Source organism: Musca vetustissima, unplaced genomic scaffold (assembly GCF_032173495.1).
Source record: "Musca vetustissima isolate MV318-11 ecotype Yass unplaced genomic scaffold, APGP_CSIRO_Mvet_v1 utg7804, whole genome shotgun sequence".
Classification (NCBI taxonomy): domain Eukaryota; kingdom Metazoa; phylum Arthropoda; class Insecta; order Diptera; family Muscidae; genus Musca; species Musca vetustissima.
The window spans coordinates 620,802-641,282 of NW_026887929.1; the positions used below are offsets into that span (position 1 = coordinate 620,802).

The following is a 20,481-nucleotide window of genomic DNA, read 5'->3' on the forward strand; positions in this document are numbered from 1 at the left end:
TAAATTCAAATTTGTCAAAGTTCGACATTTGTCTTCATTCTAGGAACAGTTTGCTTCCTGGTATACACATGGTTTTTTGCGTAACCGTTTTGGAAGTGTTGATGGCTCAGAACGTTAAGCGGTCTTGGCAACATTTGTGTTGCTCTGAGGACCTGGGTTCAAGCCCTAGCCGTGCTCGGCTGAAATTAATTTTTGTTATTTGAATTTTGCCTTGTAAGGGCAGTGATCATTTGAAAGTAATTTTAAGTGGTTATTTATACTCTTTCGAGTCGAGCTTGATGATCTAAGTTTTGCAATAAAAAGGAAAGCCAGGAGAAGAACCTCAGAAACTTTACACAAAATAGTAAAGTGTTGCAGCAGCAGTTTAACTTGTCCATTGGGCGTATGAGTGTTGCCAGCACGTAGACGTCGTTTTTTAAATTGAGAATATTGTATTGAAGTTTACCCCTTTTTTAAAGATTTGATATCAAACTTTGTATACGTCGAAATTAAGAATATTGTATCGAAGTTTACTAGTTATTTTTTTAAGATTTCATATCAAATTAGATCCATGTTTTTCCTGAATGAGCTTTCTTAAAATTGACAAATTGACATTGGGCGTATGAATGGTGCCAGCACGTTTACGTCGCCCTTTCAATTTAGAATATGGTATCGAAGATTACCATTTTTTTTAGATTTGATATCAAATTTTAGATCCATATTTTTCCGATATATATTTTTTTAATTTTTTGAAATTAAAAAAAATGTTGCAATGTCAACAGTTAGCAATAGATGGCGCTTTCACAAAAAATCAAGTCAAGTGTTGTGTATTGAGAAAATGTCCAATATAAATTTGCTCAATTCAATTTTTAGAATTACGATAATAGTACGTTTACATTGAACCGGATTAAGTTAACTCAGTGGGTTTTAATTGTCAATTTCATTACATATTTGTCAAATAAATCCCAATAAAGTAGATTAACCTTACAAAAAATTCTAATGTACATGTCGTTTAATATTGACTTTCCAATTTATTACGGATTTTTAAGTAATAGATATATAGCCCAGAAGTAGGCAATATTATTTATTTGGTTAAAAAAATATTTTCATTTTACGGAAGATCTTAAATCTAAAGATTTAAAATGAAAATTCAATTCTTTTCAAAAAAGTTCGGCAATTTGAAAAAAATCAGTGACTACAAAGGATAGAACATAAAGTAATTTTTAGAAAAAATATTGCCTTAAATTAGGCAGGATGACTTGTACTACTTCTAATATTAGAAATTGAAAAAAATGAAGAATCCTGCGGTCACAAGAGAGTTCTTGAATAAAAACACGATAATTCTCTATTATTATTTACATGATATTGAAATTTTCAAATTATGATGAAAAAAATAGCCTGGAAGTAGGCAATATCCTTATATAATTTTTTTCTGAAAATATTTTGATTTTGGACACATAAGCCCCCATTAGTTTTTATGGCTTTTTAAAACAATTTTCTCCCAAACATGGTAGTCATTCAAAAGAGCAATAAGCGAATCAAAATTACATCAGATCCTAAAACTATGCTACAAAATTGTAAAAAAAATTGCCAACAGTATGCTATTATCAGCTGATATTATTTCTATATTCTAGCAAATGGCCGAAAGGTATGCAATATATTTGATGATGAATATTGAATATGCCCAAACGTATGCAATATATTTGAGGATGTACAATTTTGTTGTTTATATTGAGTAGGGTTTAATGAATGGAAGGATTTTTTTTGAAAACGAGAGGGGCTTCAAGTCTAATTACTAAAAAATATAGTTCTTCTTGATTTTTTAGTTTAGCTTTAAATTCTTTGGAAAATGCCCGATGGTATGCAATAATTTTTGTGCCTGCCATATATAAACTTTTTCTCCTTCGAGAAGATCCAAATAGTCCCAAAAATCAAAGCTTATAAAGGTAATAGGGTTTAATGAGGTTATTTTTTGAAAATACAAAGGGCTTAAAGCCTAGTTATTAAAAAATGTATACCAAGTCTTCTTCTTCTCCTTGATTTTTATAGCTTGGTTTGCAAATACTAAATGCCCGACGGTATGCAATAATTTTTGTCTGAAATATATACTTTCTCTCATTGAATCATATCCAAGTAGCCCCAAAGATCAAAGCTAAGAGAAGAATGAACCATAACTACTCAAGTCAAATAATTCCCCTAAAAGTAGGCTAAAATTCTGTAGAAAGTATGATCGAATAAATAGGAGATTATTTATTGGCAAGAAACCAGTCCAATTAATAAAAATATCCTGCCTAAAATCATACTGACAAATTAATCTAATTCTTCTCAAAATTTTTAATGAATTTTTTCACCTTGACGTGTGTTTGCATAAAACAAGATCAACAAAAACCATCGTTTCCACGACAGAAGGGTCTACGATCCGAAACGACCCGAGTCTTACTCGGCCAACGTCTGTCACTCAACCCGTTGTGTAAAAGCAATAGGGCTGCTACAACAACAACAACAAAACCATTGCACCAAAATTATACTACGCCATTATAAAGAGAGTTTTACCCAAATCATTTTCAGTACATCTGATCCGATTTTATTAAAGTGATTAACATTATTTTTATTTATAAGACTTCTAGACTATTTAGCCGATAATCTATATAATACCTCTCAAATGTGGTACCTAAGTGGTACCTGGTGAGGAATAACTCTTAAAATAGATAAAGAAAAGTAAATGCAAAAATGTCTACTCTGTTAAATTTTTTATTCAAAAAAATATGACTGAACTTTCAAATTTGATTTTAATAAGAAATCTGGGCGTATAACTATTGACATAACTTATACGTCACCAGGTAACTTCGTTAATATAAGTTTTGTTCGAGTACTTTTTTAATAGTAAAAATCGTAGAAGAGCGTCTTGTCAAAATCGATGTCCGAGTACTCATTTTACAGTAAAGTACACGAATTTGAAGTAGTAGATCCGAGATAATTGTCAAAACAAAAAATTCAAATGAGCAACGGTATACATACAGAAAACAAGAAAAAATAAATTGCCGAAATAAGGAGAAATAATAACTCCCAAATGTAGGTGAAATCTCTAACCATAGGTAAAGAAAATGCAAAAGGGTCTGTAGTCTTATTTTTTTTTTAAATAAAAAGTATGCCTGAAATTCCAAATTTGCATTTAAACAGTCGTATAATTTGTGATTATACGCCACCAGTTAAGCTCATTTATTTAATAACTCCCATGTGGTACATACAAAATTATAAATGTTTAACAGTCGTTTGTGAAATGTAAACACATTTCTAATTTTGAGGCATAACTGCATTAACTTCAAGTACAGATTAGGTCTGTACTGTACTGAGGTCTGAAAAACTTTATTTGTGAAGCCCATTAACTAAAAATAATCCATTAAAAATCATCAGTAGATGTTCTTCTTTGAAAAGAACAACGTACAACATATGATTATGCCTAAAACTTGGCACTAATTTTTGAATACTAATATTTAAATTTTTCTCACATTCTCAACATTGAAAATACTGACTGTTTAATTTTTATTGCGAAAATCATGCTCGAAAATATTTATTTTTTGAATAAAGGAAGTTGAGGGAAAACCAAAATAACTCGCATATTTTTTTGTAAGCTGCAAAGGCTATAAGTTTTAGTAAGTAATAATTAAATAAAAAAAAAAAACCAAAACCATATTTTCGTAAAAATTAAAACAAAATGAAACACTTAAATGTTTTTATGTAATGTAAACTAATAAAAAAAAATACAAAAATTTTGGAAAATACAATTAGTGTCACAAATGGAAAGCACTAAAATTTGTTATTGGGTGAAGACAGCGCCACAAACTAAAGACAAAGTACTACTTATGATTATATAGAACCATAAGATTTGGAAATATTTAAGAAGATACAAAAAACAAATTGGAAAAACAAAGACAATTTTTTGGTAGTTTGTAGCCACACAAAAAATATATAGAAACATTAGGGAATTATACACTTGGAAACTTTTGCACCATGAATGACCATAAGAGTAGCCCTTCAGAATTAAAAAATACAAATAGTAAGGGTCTGGCTCAACTGAATAACTTGGATTTTTGGCTCCCTTTTTATAGCTGGGGGAGCATATAACAATTTTTTTGGTATAGAAAAAAAAACAAAATAGAAAATATATAAATGGATTTAAATTTATTTATAACAAAAAAAAAATACCACAAATTTAGAAAAAATAAAAATAATAACAAAAGAAACCACAAATAAGTTTTATTAATTAAATTCAAATTATGTATATCTCAGTGTTAGTTTTCATGTTAGACACATTTAATTAGTGTTTGTGTTTATAGGCAAGCAGAAACAAAAAATCTAAATATAAAAAAAAATTAAAACTAAACCAAAAAAATATATATAAAAAATCAAAACATTTAAAATACATTTATTTCAAACATTTCAGAACACTAAAGCCAAACATATATAATACCAACAAACTTTTTAAATAATAATTGACCAAAAAGTTAAAAAATAAAAAGTTCTTATAAAATTTTCAAAATAAATTAGGAGGCAGGAATGTAGAAATATCTCAAACTTTTGAAAATTACTTTATTATGAAAAAAAATAATCTTTAATTATGTCAGGTGATGTTGTATTTAATGAAGAACAATTTTTCATTTATTACATTATTTTATACAATTTTTAAATTTATTTTCATTTAATTTTATTTTTTGATTTTTATTAAAAAATTAAATTTTAAAAAATAAAGTGGAATTGTTTATACCATTTTATTTTTTTATATTTAGTGACAAAAAATAATTCATCATATAATTATAAAATATTTGTTAAATCAACATCCAGAGCCACTGGCATAATTCAATGTTATTTAATTTTATTTTGTCTTGTATTTTTTATTTTAAAAAATATTATAATTAGTTTTGAACAAAAAGTTCCAGATAATTTCTACATTTCATGAACATTTTTTAACAAACTTTTTAAAAATAATTAAAATAATTTTTGTCATATTTTTTTGTACACAATGACTTGTGAAAAAATAATAATTTGTATGGAAACTCAATATTGTGAGCTTGATGTACGCTAGAAGAAAAACAAACAGTCAGTAATTTCAATTAAGGACAAAAAAAATCTTCAAATATTTTCAAAAAAGTCAGCTTCGACGGCATTTAGAAATTTTCTAGCATTCTTTACCAAGATGAAGCAGTTCTAAATATATATATATTTCTATATATTTCTAAATATATATATATATATATTTAAATTTAAAAAAAAATTGAACGCTAATATAGAAAACTCGGTAAATGTTCCTTTTTATGAAATTAATTATCTAAATTAAATAGATAATGGGCTTTTCGAAAAAATTGCGACCTTTTCAGATGGTCAGTAAATTTACACAAAAATTACGGAAAATATAGCTTACAAATCCTTTAAAGCTTATAGAGCCCTCAATAAGAGTTTTCTAACTCAACATAATCTTTGTAAATCGTTTTATATAGACAATGAGACATTTGGGAAAATTATACACATGACCAGGCGACCAGTAAATTTAAAAGGAGGAGGAAATTTTTCCACTTGTTCAGTTGACATTGAATGTAGTCACAAATTTCAAAATTACCACCACAAATTCATCATAAAGTTCGAAGGTCATATTTAGGTTATTAGGTTAGTTTTCAAAATTCCGCAACCTTTTGTACACCCGTTTTTAAATATTTCACACATTGAGAACTTGAAAATTTTCGAACTAAAAAAGAAAAGAATAGAGAAGAGTTATTCGTATCTATGATTAAAAATAGCTACCCCTCTTTGTCACAAGGAACATGTATATATTTCAAATGGTAAGTATTAGATCATCCTTCCGTATCCGAACATCTTGAGTCACTTGAGCACACGTTATTATTTCCAGAAATTGTCCAAATTACTTCAGTCTATGTAATACCATTATTGAAAGAGATCGCATATTAATTGGATAACATTTAGTTATCATATAAAAACTAATATAAAAACATATTCAGGGCGAATAATCATTGAGACATTACGTATACGACACCTAAATTTTAACTCACATGCCTAAGAACACAAATTTGTCGAGAAATTTAGAAATAAAATATTTTAATTGTAGTCAATTCAAATGAAACCCCAAATCAAAAAAAAAATCACTGAAAAGTATAGATAGGTATAGAGAATTCTTTTTCAAAAAAATCGAGTACGTATAATCATTGGCAATACGCATACGCAACTTTTCACACTACATTCGAGGGCGTATAATCATTGATCATATGCATACGCAACCATTCCCTGTATTAATTTATTTTTCACTAATTTTTCCACAATCAAACTATACCAGTTTATATATTAAATGTTCATGGCATATTGGTGGGAGAATATTCATATCACTTTCATTGCATCTTCCTTTTTCACACAAAAAAATGAAAAACATTATGCAGTTTAAGAAATTATTTTCAATACTGACAATACGTATACGCCACCTTAATCTGAAATTTAGACATCATAGAAAAAATCTCTAAACAAGAAAAACAAATAAAAATTAGTAAAGGATTCCTTTCACATTACACGAAGGACATATGAATATTGCCAATGCGTACACGTGGTGTCTGACTTTTTCCAGATAACCTACAATATTTTTCTTTCATGGTATACAACTGCATTTTGTGCCACCTTAGGAAGATAAGAAGGTGGCTTTGAACGATAAGGCACCGAGCATCAATCGAGAGATGCCATATGATCCGGGGTTAAAATCCCAGCAGGGCTCAAGCAGAATTTTAGAGTTGTATGCCTTTTTAATGCCAAGGAGGCTCTTAAGAGGATAATTCTGATTATATATTTCAAGGATTCATTTCTTACAAAATTTCACAGACATAATACATTCAGTTTTCAAATCGTGTAGAACGTATAAGTGATAATATAACGTATACACCACACGCATTTTTAATTTAAAGCGAACTACTAAATTGAAAATTCATTTGACACAAAAAAAAAAAAAAATTGGGAAAAATACGATAATTTATATAACAGATGCAAGTGCGTCCATCGAATAAAACGCGTAAGATAGCCGGGAAATATATCTTTAAAGTCATAAAAAATAATACTATGGGAAAGTTTTTTCGTGTTTTAGTACTCTTCAAAGATTTCAATTGTTTAAAGCAGATAAAGGGGAAGATCACTTAAATTAAAAAAAAAAAAAAAAATCTGACAATATTCGATTTGGCCACAAAGTCATACTGTTTTGACCATAACTTCTAACCATACACAAGTGAGTCCAGCAGAATCTAAAAAAGATACCTAAAATGTAATAAACATTGTGATTTAAAATATAAACTTCTATATGAAGTAAAATATCGTTTCTTCTAGGGGAGTATGAGTATCTACAACACGTATACGCTACCTGATCTTGAATATAATGCAAAATTTTTAAATGCATTAAGATATCCCCTGGTATTTTAATTTAATTTCTTAAAATGCAAATAACACCCACTTCAAATGAAAAGTGCGAGTCAGCAAATACGAAACCTCTTAATTTCATGGGTCTGTTTTTATTCTCAAGAAGAAAAAAATGTACAACTTAAATGACTTTCATAAATTTGTCCTTGTTTTCCAAATATTGCTATATATGTGAATGAAATTTAGAAAAGACAAGATCGAATAAATTATATCTGTAAATTAAAAAATATGTAAAAGGAGCTCTTATAAAATTCGATATAAATATGAATACGAATATTTTTGAGCGAATGATTTATGCCGGAACGTATACGCAATGCTGGACTTTAATTTTTAAGAGCCATTTAAGCTATTGCATTGGATTATATATTATCGAAATTTTATTTGTCACATTTAATTTAAAAATATGTTACAAATTTTGATCAGAATTTGGAAAAATTAATTTCCAACAAATTCCCAATGTGAAACGTAGCATATTTTACGGCTTTAAATTCTTTGTATAATATTTAAAATATTTTTTTTTGTTTTAGTCATAGAGCGTATGATTGATGTCGCTATTTGTTTTTGGGCTTTAAATAAATTTCATTAAAATAAAAATACACACATTTTAATTCCATCAAAATAAATAATTCACTGAGGCGTATAATTATTCGTACACTACGTATACGCAACCAGGTATTCCGCATAAATAAATCCAAAACCGTATAGAATTTCAATACCAATTAATTCCATTTTATATTTATTTAAATTAAATTATTTAACAAAATGTTATTTTATGTTAGCAGTTTGGTTACACACACACACACTCGCGCACACAATTTGCCTCCATAAAGCCAAATGGAGGCACCAGTCAGATTGACGCCAACAACAATGCAAAATGCCAACAATAATAAAAATAAGAGAAAAAAAGAACAGAAGGAAGCCTTTGCCGCAACGCCCCCGCACCAAAAAAAAAAAAAATGCAATGCAATTGCAGAGAAAAAAAAACAAACAGAGCCAGGGTAAATATGGGTCACAAAAGGAAAAACGAGGCCAGTGATTTTTTTTCAAATTTTTTTTCTGTTTTTATTGTACATGGTTACACAAACATACATATAGAAGTATTATATATACTCTCACACTCAATGTTATGCATGTTAAATTTCTTTTCTATAAATATAATAAAACTATGTGTGAATTTGTTTTATTAAAATACTATTTTTTTGTTGTTAACAATATTTGTGTTTGAAGTGAAACTTCATAATCAATATAATTCATAAATATTTATTTTCACACTTCAAGTTGCAAGAAGCTAACAAAAAAAATCGAAAAAAAATACTAATATAAATATTGGCATAGTTACACATTTTCACACATACACTTGAACAACTCACAAATAAAACAAAACACAACAACAACAACACTTAAAAGCAATTGAAATGTCAATTTTTGTGAAAAGCCAATTGGAGAAACAAGAAAAAATACCAAAACAAAATTCAAAATTTGTTTTTAACTAACTTTGCAGCTAAACAAAAAATAACAACAAAAAACTACTAAACACACACACAGAAAAAATCTGAAAAAAAATCAGGAATCCAATAAATAAATCCCAAATTGGCTGTACTCTCAATTGAATGTTGAAGCCTTTCACATACACTCCTATCCCCCAAAAAATGAGGATACAAATAAATATAAAAAAATAATAATGTACAATCCCAAAACTCCTTCCCAAGAAATTAATAAAAAATAAATAACACACTTAAATTATTTGCACTTTAGCACTGCGCACTGTATTATTGTGATATGACACCATAAATGCACTTAATAATTTTTAAGCAAAAAAAAAAAAACAAAAAAAAATTTACTAATTGTTGTTCAGTTTTGGAACACTTTTTTTGTGAAGCACTGATTTTTTGTGAAAAAAAAATACAAATATAGAAATTATACACCACAATAAAAAATTATGAAATTTATAATGCACTCCAAATGAAATGCACAGTTTTTTATGTTTACAATTATTTTTTATTAGAAATATTGCACCAATTTAATGTAAAATTTTAATATTAGATATAAATACAAAGAAAAAACTAAACTCCAAACAAAATGTTAAACAGCAAACTGTATACTTGAATTGAAAAAAAAAATATATAAAAATAAAAAAACTAATTGTTACATTCTCCAAAATAAAATCCAAAGCAAACAAAAAAAATAAAAAATAATTTTATTTATTTATTTTTACTGAAGGTTTTGAATTTTTCCCCCAGATTTTGCCAGATTTTTAAATTATTTTCACTCGACAAAGCAAATTATTACAAATGTCACATGTACCTTAAATGTTAGCAGGACATGAAGTAAGTTCATTTAAATCTTAATAAATAAAAGAAAAAATTGAGACTTCGAATACAAATAGTGTCTTGCAATTTCATGTTTCCACACAAAAGCCTTCCAAACTCATTTTCTATTTTTTCCAAAAACATAATCCGTCCTCTATGAGAAAGCAGACAACCTACAGCTATATAAGAAGGAATATATGAACCTAGCCGATTCCCAGACATACTATTGATTTTATTTTTTCAAAATAATAAACAGGAAATGTTTTTATTACTTTTAAAGCTAACAAATTCGGGCACAGAAGATTTCATATTGGAACAATTTAGAAAAAAAATTCATCAGTAATGCAAATACAACAATTCTATAGGGTTGAGGTTTTATAGCAAAATATCAATGCGTGCTTATGGAGATTTATTTTTTTAAATATTACTCGACATTTTTGACACAAATTATGATACGTAAAAACTAATTAATTTTCTGATACTCTATGCAGGCAAAGGACTTCTGACAGCACTCATACGTTTGGGTAACGTATACATGCTGTCATAACTCATACGCCCCATATACATTTGTATACTTGAAAAATTCCGTCATATATTATTGAGGTTTGAAGACACAATATTTTCCATACGGATCTATTATTTTTCTATGGGTATTTACAACTAAAGTTTTCAGGCAGAATTTCATTCTTCTTAAAAGATTCATAGGACATCAACAATTTATATATTATATTTTATATTAAAAAATTGTTAACCCCCAGTATTATTTTTTTATTTAAAAATATAAAAATGGCTGAGAGAATAATATTTCTCCATTACAGAAATAACTTTGCTATAAAAAAAATATTTTTCGAAGCAATCCGCAAGGGTAAAAATATAAATCAAGAAAAACTATATTCTATATTCTCAGCAAGGTATATTCATAAGGTTAACAAGGAGGCGAATTCGAAGTCTTCATTGACTGTCAAATTTATAGTTTGAAGAATAAATAAACAGAAAATATTTGTATTTGAACCAAAATATACGTGCAAATTACTACCATTACGTTTTATTGAAACATATTTTGAGTTTTTATCCTGTTCTGGTGGGTATTTCGCGATTAAAAAGTTGACAGCAAGAGAAGACCTGCCGGTTAACATTATTAATAAACCTTGATTCTCAGGTTCAAAAGATTTTTAAATTTATGTTTTTCGAAGATAGCAGTTGTCCAGGATAAGTTGTTCAACAATTAAATAAAGATTTTTTTCATTTTTCCTTTATGAAATGTCCTGTGTCTGAATTTGGAATTTTTTCGAAGTCTGATAGACATCCTTCAATAATAATCAATAGTCGTTCTGATATTACAATTAGTTTTTATTTCATATCAATTTGTTGTATTTATATGCATTACAATTTCGTATTCAAATGACCAAATTGGAGGTTATTATTTAAATGCGTATGAGTTATGACAACACGTATACGCATTGTTGGATTATTTTTAGTTTTAACGAATCAACGAAAGTTTTACATTTGGATTTCGAAATCATATCGTTCAAAAAATGTAATTAAGAGTAGATGTTTTCATAAGACTAATGGATTTTGGTGACTGTTTCGTGATCTTTCTGCATAATTTGGTTTTCTAAAAAATCAACACTAATGTTTAGATATCAGGGAATGCTGGAAAAAAGCTACGAAATACGCATGTAAGTCAAATTCCAAAAATTAAGAAATTCTTCCAATATTTTTATCGATTGAGTATGAGTATCGACAGTAAGTATACGCAATCATTACTGGGTGATATTGGACGCACATTAAGGAATATGTAGTATAACCTATTCATAGTCGGGTAAGATTCAGATTGAGCCATATATTATTTCATCACAAGGTGGGTGCATATTTTCTACGTTACATTGAAAGAAATCTGAGTTTAGGGTAGATCAGGTTATTGCCTACTTTTCCTTAAGGGTTATAAAGTATTTTCCTACTATTGCAGAAAAAAACGTATTATTTATGTCAGTACGTATACGCATTGATGATCTCAACAACAATTCGTTACTATCATGGCAAATATTAAAATAAATTTAATGTGAAAATGTTGTATACGAAATTTCATGTACTTATTACACAAGAAACTTTCATTTTAAATACTCCGAGATACAACTTTAAATGTCATTCTGGAGGGTCGCACATTTGAATATGCATTTCTAGTATCCTGAATTTTCAATTGTCTTTAAATTGAAATGAAATGTAAATTGAAATGAAGTGTATTATTAATGCAGTACGTATACGCATTTGAGTAGCAAGATTAATTTATAGAAATTTTATTTGTTGATTATGATTTATGTCGATACGTATACGTAGTAATTAGTTCATAGAAATTAAAGACAAAGCTTTCTAATTTCAAGAAGTTCTTTTTGAGTCTGAATAATTTTTCCAGTATATTTAACTACTTTAATAGTGAAAGTATTTCCACACATATAAATAGAATTCCTAGTCCCGTGTGTCGTATGATTTATGTCAGAACGTATACGCAACACATGACGAAACATTATCTATGGTTATTTGTTTTTTTTTTTTTAATCTAATAGAAGGTAAATTAGTATCATAAATAGGAATAATAATTTAAATAAACCTTGAGAAATTATTAAAATAAATACTTTTTTAATAAATTATAAACATCTACTGACTTAAAAAAGCTATTGAATTTTAAAAATCGATTTCTATAGTTTTTATTCTGATTTTTTTGTGAAACTCTATAATAGTTTCCGTCTCTTCTTTGATCTTCTATAATAGTATCGAAATTATTATAGAAATATTGGTCATTTGAATACGAAATTCAGTACTTCATATAAACACCGTGAACATTTCTTTCATACGAAAATATAACCATATTATTTTTAGTATTTTTATTTTTATTTTTTTTTTCAATTAGTGTTAAAACAAAAAACCTCGCTCCAGATTACACAAAAGAAGACAACAAAGTATTAACAAACCAATTAGATATTTAAATATAAATTTTGCACTTATTTAGAGACTAAATGTTGTGATTTTTATGCACCGCCTTTTTGAAAAAAAAACTACCAACAACAACAAAAACAAATTATTATTAAAATTAAGCACCAAATTAGATTAATAAACAAAACAATCCCAAAACAGAAAGCACAATTTTATTTCAGTGTAATGCAAATTTTAACAAACTAAAAACAAAAAAAATATATATATATGGACAAATTTTTCGAACTGTATACTCCAGCAAAAATATATATTTTTTAAGCAACAAAAAATATATTGACAAAAAAAAAACTAACACCTCTCCTAACCTAACAAAAGAAAAAAAGGAAACCCCCAACCAAACAAGGCAAAAGAAAATCAAATTATTACAAATAAAAATTGAACTTATTATATAACAAAAACAAATTATAAATTAAAAACATAAATTTAAATAAATTGAAATATTAATTATCTAAATATGGTTACTGTTGAATTAAATTATTATTAAAACAATTAAACAAGAAGAGTATTATTAACAAACAAAAAATATATATTTATTATATCTCTGATATTTAAAAATTACATTGAAAAAAGAAATTCCAAAACTCAATTATTATTATATTTCAATATATACATATATATGCAAACAAAAATAAATTTTATCAATGTTTTTCAAATTATATATACATAATAATTATATATGTATAAATATAAATTATAATTTTTTTAAATTAATATTCATCAATTTTAAATTTTTTATTCTTGATATTTTGTTGTTGCTTTTTTGTTTGATTATTTCAAAAAAGGAGAGATTTTCTTTGTAAGCTTGAAAATAATTTTTTGTTATTATCGACGAGGGTTTTGAATGGTTGAATCTGATCTTAAAGAAATAAATTAGAAGACCAAGGAAATATTCTGTGTATTGGTGGTCAAAATGGGACATATTGACGAAGGGGGTCTTCTAGAGATAGAAAGCGAAAGAACTCTTCTGAAGATAAAAAACTAAAATGACCTTTTAGATATAGTAAGCGAAAAAAGTTCTTCTAGAGATGGGAGACCGATGAGACCTTCCTGAGATAGGAGATTTCAATGTCAAAGTTAAGAAGTTAAATATTAAGGGTTCACTTTGTGGAACCTTGGAAAATAATCTTTAAGAAACCCATACCTTTCTAAGACTTGGAAAAATATTTTTTTTTTAAATCTTCTGAAATTTGTTTTTAATAAATCCAGGCCTTACAGGGCCTTGAGAATTTTGTCTTTAATAAATCCAGGCCTCGGGATTTTTTTAATAAATCCAGGCCTTTGGAATTTTTTTAATAAATCCAAACCTTGGGAATTTTTGTAATAAATCCAGGCCTTTGGATTTTTTTTAATAAATCCAGGCCTTGGGAAAATTTTCCTTCATAAATCCAGGCCTTGTTGTGCCTTGGATTTTTTCTTTAATAAATCCACGCCTTGTTGGGCCCTGGGAGATTTTTTCTTTAATAAATCCACGCCTTGTTGGGCCCTGGGAGATTTTTTTCTTTAATAAATCCACGCCTTGTTGGGGTATTCTATGGATAGAAAACCAGTAGGGTTTTCTGTAGATAGATGGCTGAAAGAGTGTTTTATAGAAAGAAGACGAAGGAGCCTTCTAGAGATAGAAAGCGAAAGGAGTCTTCCGAAGGTAAAAAACTAAAAGGTCCTTGTAGAGATTTTAGTCGAAAAAGGTCTTCTAGAGATGGGAGACCTTCCTGAGATAGGAGATTAAAGAAGTCTTTTAGAGACAAGAGACTAAAGAGGTGATCTAGAGATAGAAGGCGGAAGTAGACTTCTAGATATGGAGGATCAAAGGGGTCTTCTAGATATAGAAACCAAATGCGCCTTCTGGATATTGGATATCAAAGGGATATCCATGAATCTCCTAGATATATGAAACCAAATTGATCTTCTAGATTTAAGAGCCTTCTAGAGTTGGAAGGGACCTTCTAATCACAGAATACCTTAGAGTCTTATATGCCTAGAGGGCTGATTAGGCCTCAAATTGATAGAAGAACAATGGACCTTATAGTGGTAAAGGTTTCTTAAGGTATAAATGAAACCATAAGGACCTCCATTGATAAGACAATCCATTTGGGATCAATTATCCATTCAAAATTGGGTACCCTCTTCACATATTTTTTTTAATTTCTCTTTTATTTTCCAAAACTATAACACCGAACGAAAAAATAAGGAAAATCACTAAATTATTAAAAAAATAAATATAAAAAATAATAAAAAAGAAATCATAAAATGAAAGTTTATTTCGTACTGATAATAATTTTAGGTATAATGAATTTGTCTGAAATACAAAAAGTCTGCAATTATTTCTTATATGAAAAAATAAAATAAATGGAAATAAAAAATACCACAACAAAAATTAAACACAAAAAACCAACAACACGAACGAACACGAAAGTAAAACAACCGAAGAACCTAACAATATTATTTTTAATTTAAAAAATAAATTTTCAGAATTAATTTATGTAAATAATTGTTTCCAAAAATATTTTTATTTTCCCAAAACTCAAATCTATGTAAATACTATAAATAATGGAGATCAAAAATACAAAGAAGTAGAAAATAAAAAACAAAAAACGGAAACTGGCTATAGAAACTATGGATGTAAAGATCGACTTTTTAGAAATATATACACAAATCTATTTCCCAAAATTTTTTTAAAAAATTATTTTCGAATTCTGTTTTCCCACCAAAATAAAGGAATTAATTTGAATTAACAAAATATTTTATTTTGAATAAAAAATAAATATTTTTGAAATATTATTTTCCCAAAAAAATAGATAACTTATATATAACAAAATATATTACAACAACTGATTATATATATACAAACAACAACAATAATAACAAAAACCAAAAATATATATTTAAAACAAAAAACCAAACCTCTCCCTCGAAAAAAATACCAAACAAAAATAAACTCACTTATTACATACCGTTACATATATATATTTAAATGTATATATGTGCCATTCCAAAAAAAAAAAAAATAAATAAATATAAAAACAAGAATTAAAAAAAAAACAAATAAAATATTATATATACATATTGATTTAGAGAGAAATTTTTAAACCAAGCAAAAAATTACCAACCTCCCCACAACAACAAAAATTCCAAAAAATACAGTTCAATTAATTATGTTGTGAATACAAAAACAAACAAAAAATCAAAGATGGAATGTCAGTAAAAAACAAAGAAACTCCCCAAAAAGGTATGAATCACAAATTTTATCTAAAAAAAAAAAAAACAAAACAAAAAACCACTCCCAAAAACAATGAAACTGTCATGGCTATTGTTGAGAGATACGAGGACATTATTAAGTGAAAATAAAAAACATGAAACAAAATTATTTATGAAATTATATATGTAAATTATAACAAAATAAAAAAATCAACAAAAAAATAAATAAAAATGCCTCAGTCAGTATAAAAAAATGAAAAAAATTGAGTTTTCAATAGCAAGGTTTATGAGGTAAGTATTAAGGGAGGGAAAAGGATTTTTTCTTTAATAATTCCACGCCTTGGTAATTTTTTCTTTAATAACTACACGCTTTATGAATTGTTTTTTAATAATTTCAAGAATTTGGGAATTTTTCTTTAATAATTCCACGCCTTGGGAATTTTTCTTTAATAATTCCACGCCTTGGGAATTTTTCTTTAATAATTCCACGCCTTGGGAATTTTGTCCTTAATAATTCCACACCTTGGGAAATTTTTCTTTAATAATTCCACGTCTTGGGAAATTTTTCTTTAATAATTTCAAGCTTTGGGAAATTTTTTCTTTAATAATTCCACGTCTTGGGAATTTTTTCTTTAAAAATTCCACGCCTTGGGAATTTTTTCTTTAAAAATTCCACACCTTGTGATTTTTTTTTTTTTTTTAAATTCCACACCTTAGGAAATTTTTCTTTAGAAATTCTACGCCTTGGGAAATTTCTCTATAGAAATTCCACGCCTTGGTAATTTTTTCTTTAATAATTTCAAGAGTGGGAATTTTTTTTTTCTTTAACAATTCCACGCCTTGTGAAATTTTTCTTTAATAATTCCACGTCTTGGAAAATTTTTCTTTAATAATTCCACACCTTCCGAAATTTTTCTTTAACAATTCCACATCTTGGAAAATTTTTCTTTAATAATGCCACGACTTGGGAAATTTTTCTTTAATAATTCCACGTCTTGGGAAATTTTCCTTTAATCATTTTGGATTTTTTTTATTTAAAAATTCCACGTCGTGGGAAATTTTCCTTTAATCATTTTACGCCTTGGGAATTTTTTTATTTAAAAATTCCACTTCTTTAATAATTTCAAGCCTTGGGAAATTTGTTCTTTAATAAATCCACGCCTTTCTAAGCCTTGGGAAATTTGTTTTTTAATAAATCCACGCCTTTCTAAGCCTTGGGAAATTTTTTCCTTTAATAAATCCACGCCTTATTGGTCTTTGGGAATTTTTTTTCTTTAATAAATCCACGCCTTGCTGGGCCTTGGGAAATTTTTTCCTTTAATAAATCCACTCCTTGCTGGGCCTTGGGAAATTTTTTCCTTTAATAAATCCACGCCTTGCTGGGCCTTGGGAAATTTTTTCCTTTAATAAATCCACGCCTTGCTGGGCCTTGGGAAATTTTTTCCTTTAATAAATCCACTCCTTGCTGGGCCTTGGGAAATTTTTTCCTTTAATAAATCCACGCCTTGCTGGGCCTTGGGAAATTTTTTCCTTTAATAAATCCACGCCTTATTGGTCTTTGGGAATTTTTTTTCTTTAATAAATCCACGCCTTTCTAAGCCTTGGGAAATTTGTTCTTTAATAAATCCACGCCTTTCTAAGCCTTGGGAAATTTGTTCTTTAATAAATCCACGCCTTTCTAAGCCTTGGGAAATTTTTTCTTTAATAAATCCTCGCCTTTTTAAGCCGTGGGATATTTTTCCTTTCCTAAATCCACGCCTTTCTAAGCCTTGGGAAATTTTTTTCTTTAATAAATCCACGCCTTTCTAAGCCTTGGGAAATTTGTTCTTTAATAAATCCACGCCCTTCTAAGCCTTGGGAAATTTGTTCTTTAATAAATCCACGCCTTTCTAAGCCTTGGGAATGTTTTCTTTAATAAATCCACGCCTTTCTAAGCCTTGGGAAATTTTTTCCTTTAATAAATCCACGCCTTTCTAATCCTTGGGAAATTTGTTCTTTAATAAATCCACGCCTTTCTAAGCCTTGGGAAAATTTGTCTTTGATAAATCCACGTCTTTCTAAGCCTTGGGAAATTTGTTCTTTAATAAATCCACGCCTTTCTAAGCCTTGGGAAATTTGTTCTTTAATAAATCCACGCCTTTCTAAGCCTTGGGAAATTTGTTCTTTAATAAATCCACGCCTTTCTAAGCCTTGGGAAATTTGTTCTTTAATAAATCCACGCCTTTCTAAGCCTTGGGAAATGTTTTTCTTTAATAAATCCACGCCTTTCTAAGCCTTGGGAATTTTTTTCTTTAATAAATTCATGCCTTTCGAAGCCTTGGAAATGTTTTTCTTTAATAAATCCACGCCTTTCTAAGCCTTGAGAACTTTCTCTTTGATAAATCTACGCCTTGTTGGGCCTTGGGATTTTTTTCTTTAATAAATCTACGCCTTGTTGGGCCTTGGGAATTTTTTCTTTAATAAATCCACGCCCTCCTATGCCTTGGGAAATTTGTTCTTTAATAAATCCTCGCCTTTCTAAGCCTTGGGAATTTTTTTTAATAAATCCTCCCCTTTCTAAGCCTTGGGAAATTTTTTCTTTAATAAATCCACGCCTTTCTAAGCCTTGGGAAATTTTTTCTTTAATAAATCCACGCCTTTCTAAGCCTTGGGAAATATTTTCTTTAACAAATCCGCGCCTTTCTAAGCCTTTGAAAATGTTTTTCTTTAATAAATCCACGCCTTGTTGGGCCTTAGGAAATTGTTTCTTAACAAATCCACGCCTTTCTAAGCCTTGGGAATTGTTTCTTTAATAAATCCACGCTTTTCTAAGCCTTGGTAAAATTTTTTTTTAAAAAATCCACGCCTTTCCAAATTTTCACTGATGGGGAGCCTCGGAAAATATTCTTTAAAAATTTCTACTTTTTGTGGTCCTTGAAAAAATCAGATTTTCTTATTAAATAATTTAAATACTAAACTTGACTTATATTACTATAAATACAAGATCTCAAGAGATTTTATATAATATGTTCTGTTATTGTTGTTGTTCTATATTAACAACAAAAGATAATATACACTAGCCTTCTGATGAGGTCTAACATGGCAATAAATCCTCATTTTGTTTATGTTTCTATGCATGTAGTTGTCGTTTAACAATATTATTTGTTAATAAACCCTTAGACATTTTATAAACACAGACATGGAGTACCGAAATGAAATGAAACATGTCTCGAGACGTGAGCTCTAGTCACACACTAAGAGCTCAATGGCTTTTATAAGGTATTATGAAAGGCAGACATAGAAGGAGTGTTGCATGAAATGCAAAAGGGAATAAAATAAAATGTTTCAAATAAAATTTATAGTCACAAAATATAGCATCGAAATATATTTGATTTTATATATTAAAATTAAAACAAGGATTTCAATTTATTTAATTGCGTATACGTGCTGTCGTCAATCATACGCTCTATGGTTCAATTAAAGAATATTGTTTTTATTAGTTATGCTATTTGTCGTTTTCAGCGCCCACACATCTAATCTAATCACATTACATTCTCATACTCATTCAGCCATCCATCCATCCTGCCAAACATATTCTGCCTATAACGGCATATTAATATAAAGACTAAGCATAAAGGACATGCTGTCCATTTAAACTAGAAAAAAGGTCATGTAAATAGCTAACAATGTTATATGTCACCCATCTACGGGTATCCTTTAGCTTCGGCTTCTTTACCTTCTTCTTCTTCTGTTACGCACCCACGCTTATGAATAAATTATCGGTAAAGGATGTATATCCTATACTCACGCATGTCTGGGTCTCTAGGATGAGTGGCCAAATGTGACAGAAAAAGAAATAACAACAATAACAAGGACATCAGCAACACTATATATATATTTATATGTATGTATTCACATACATATTTTATTATTTGCTGTTCCTGTGATTAAATATTTGCCGTTTGAGAAGATTTATTAGCAACATGTTTCATTCATGTTTACCGAAACGAAAAGGATATGGGAAAAAGGATGTTTTGTATTTGTTATTACTATTAACAAGTTAAATGGAAAGTTTTTTTTGCCTTCTTACCAACGAAAATCTGATCATTCGTGGAGGGGAAGAAAAGAAGAAAATATACGAATTTGGAAAAAATCCGCTAAGCATATTTTCCTGCAATCGGACAACTTCTTAGAAAAGAATTGTATTTTTGATTGATTTATAAATAAAACAAGAATAACAATGGCCTTGGAAATCAACAGATATTCATGGATGTTATGGTCAAGTGGGGGTTTCTATGAAAGACAAATTATTTGGAGGGGATGACGTAGGGGATGATAGAAGTCATGGCGAATTCAAGGCTTTCTTGGTCCCTCTTTCATCTCAATCGTGGACATTGACCTCCCCGCGGTTTCACCTGAGGATCTATTTCCATCACCCGATGAAATAGTGAGCTAATATGTGCCGCGAGTTCACCCATAAGAACTATACAAAAATGGGTTGAGATGTTGGATTAGTTGCCAACGCTTGGAAAACCCAACCTACTAAAGGACCACGATCTGCGAATCTGCA

The 20,481-nt window shown here is 28.5% G+C and overlaps 1 protein-coding gene across 1 annotated transcript in view; it reads right to left on the reverse strand.

Moving 5' to 3' along the window:
- Positions 1-6,218: 6,218 nt before the first annotated feature.
- Positions 6,219-20,481, reverse strand: part of LOC133335715 (P protein-like) — a 31,346-nt gene continuing 17,083 nt past the window's right edge. Inside the window, exon 2 of the mRNA XM_061544016.1 lies at positions 6,219-6,273. Coding sequence (XP_061400000.1) covers positions 6,219-6,273 — 55 coding nt within the window. The remainder of the gene's footprint in view (positions 6,274-20,481) is intronic.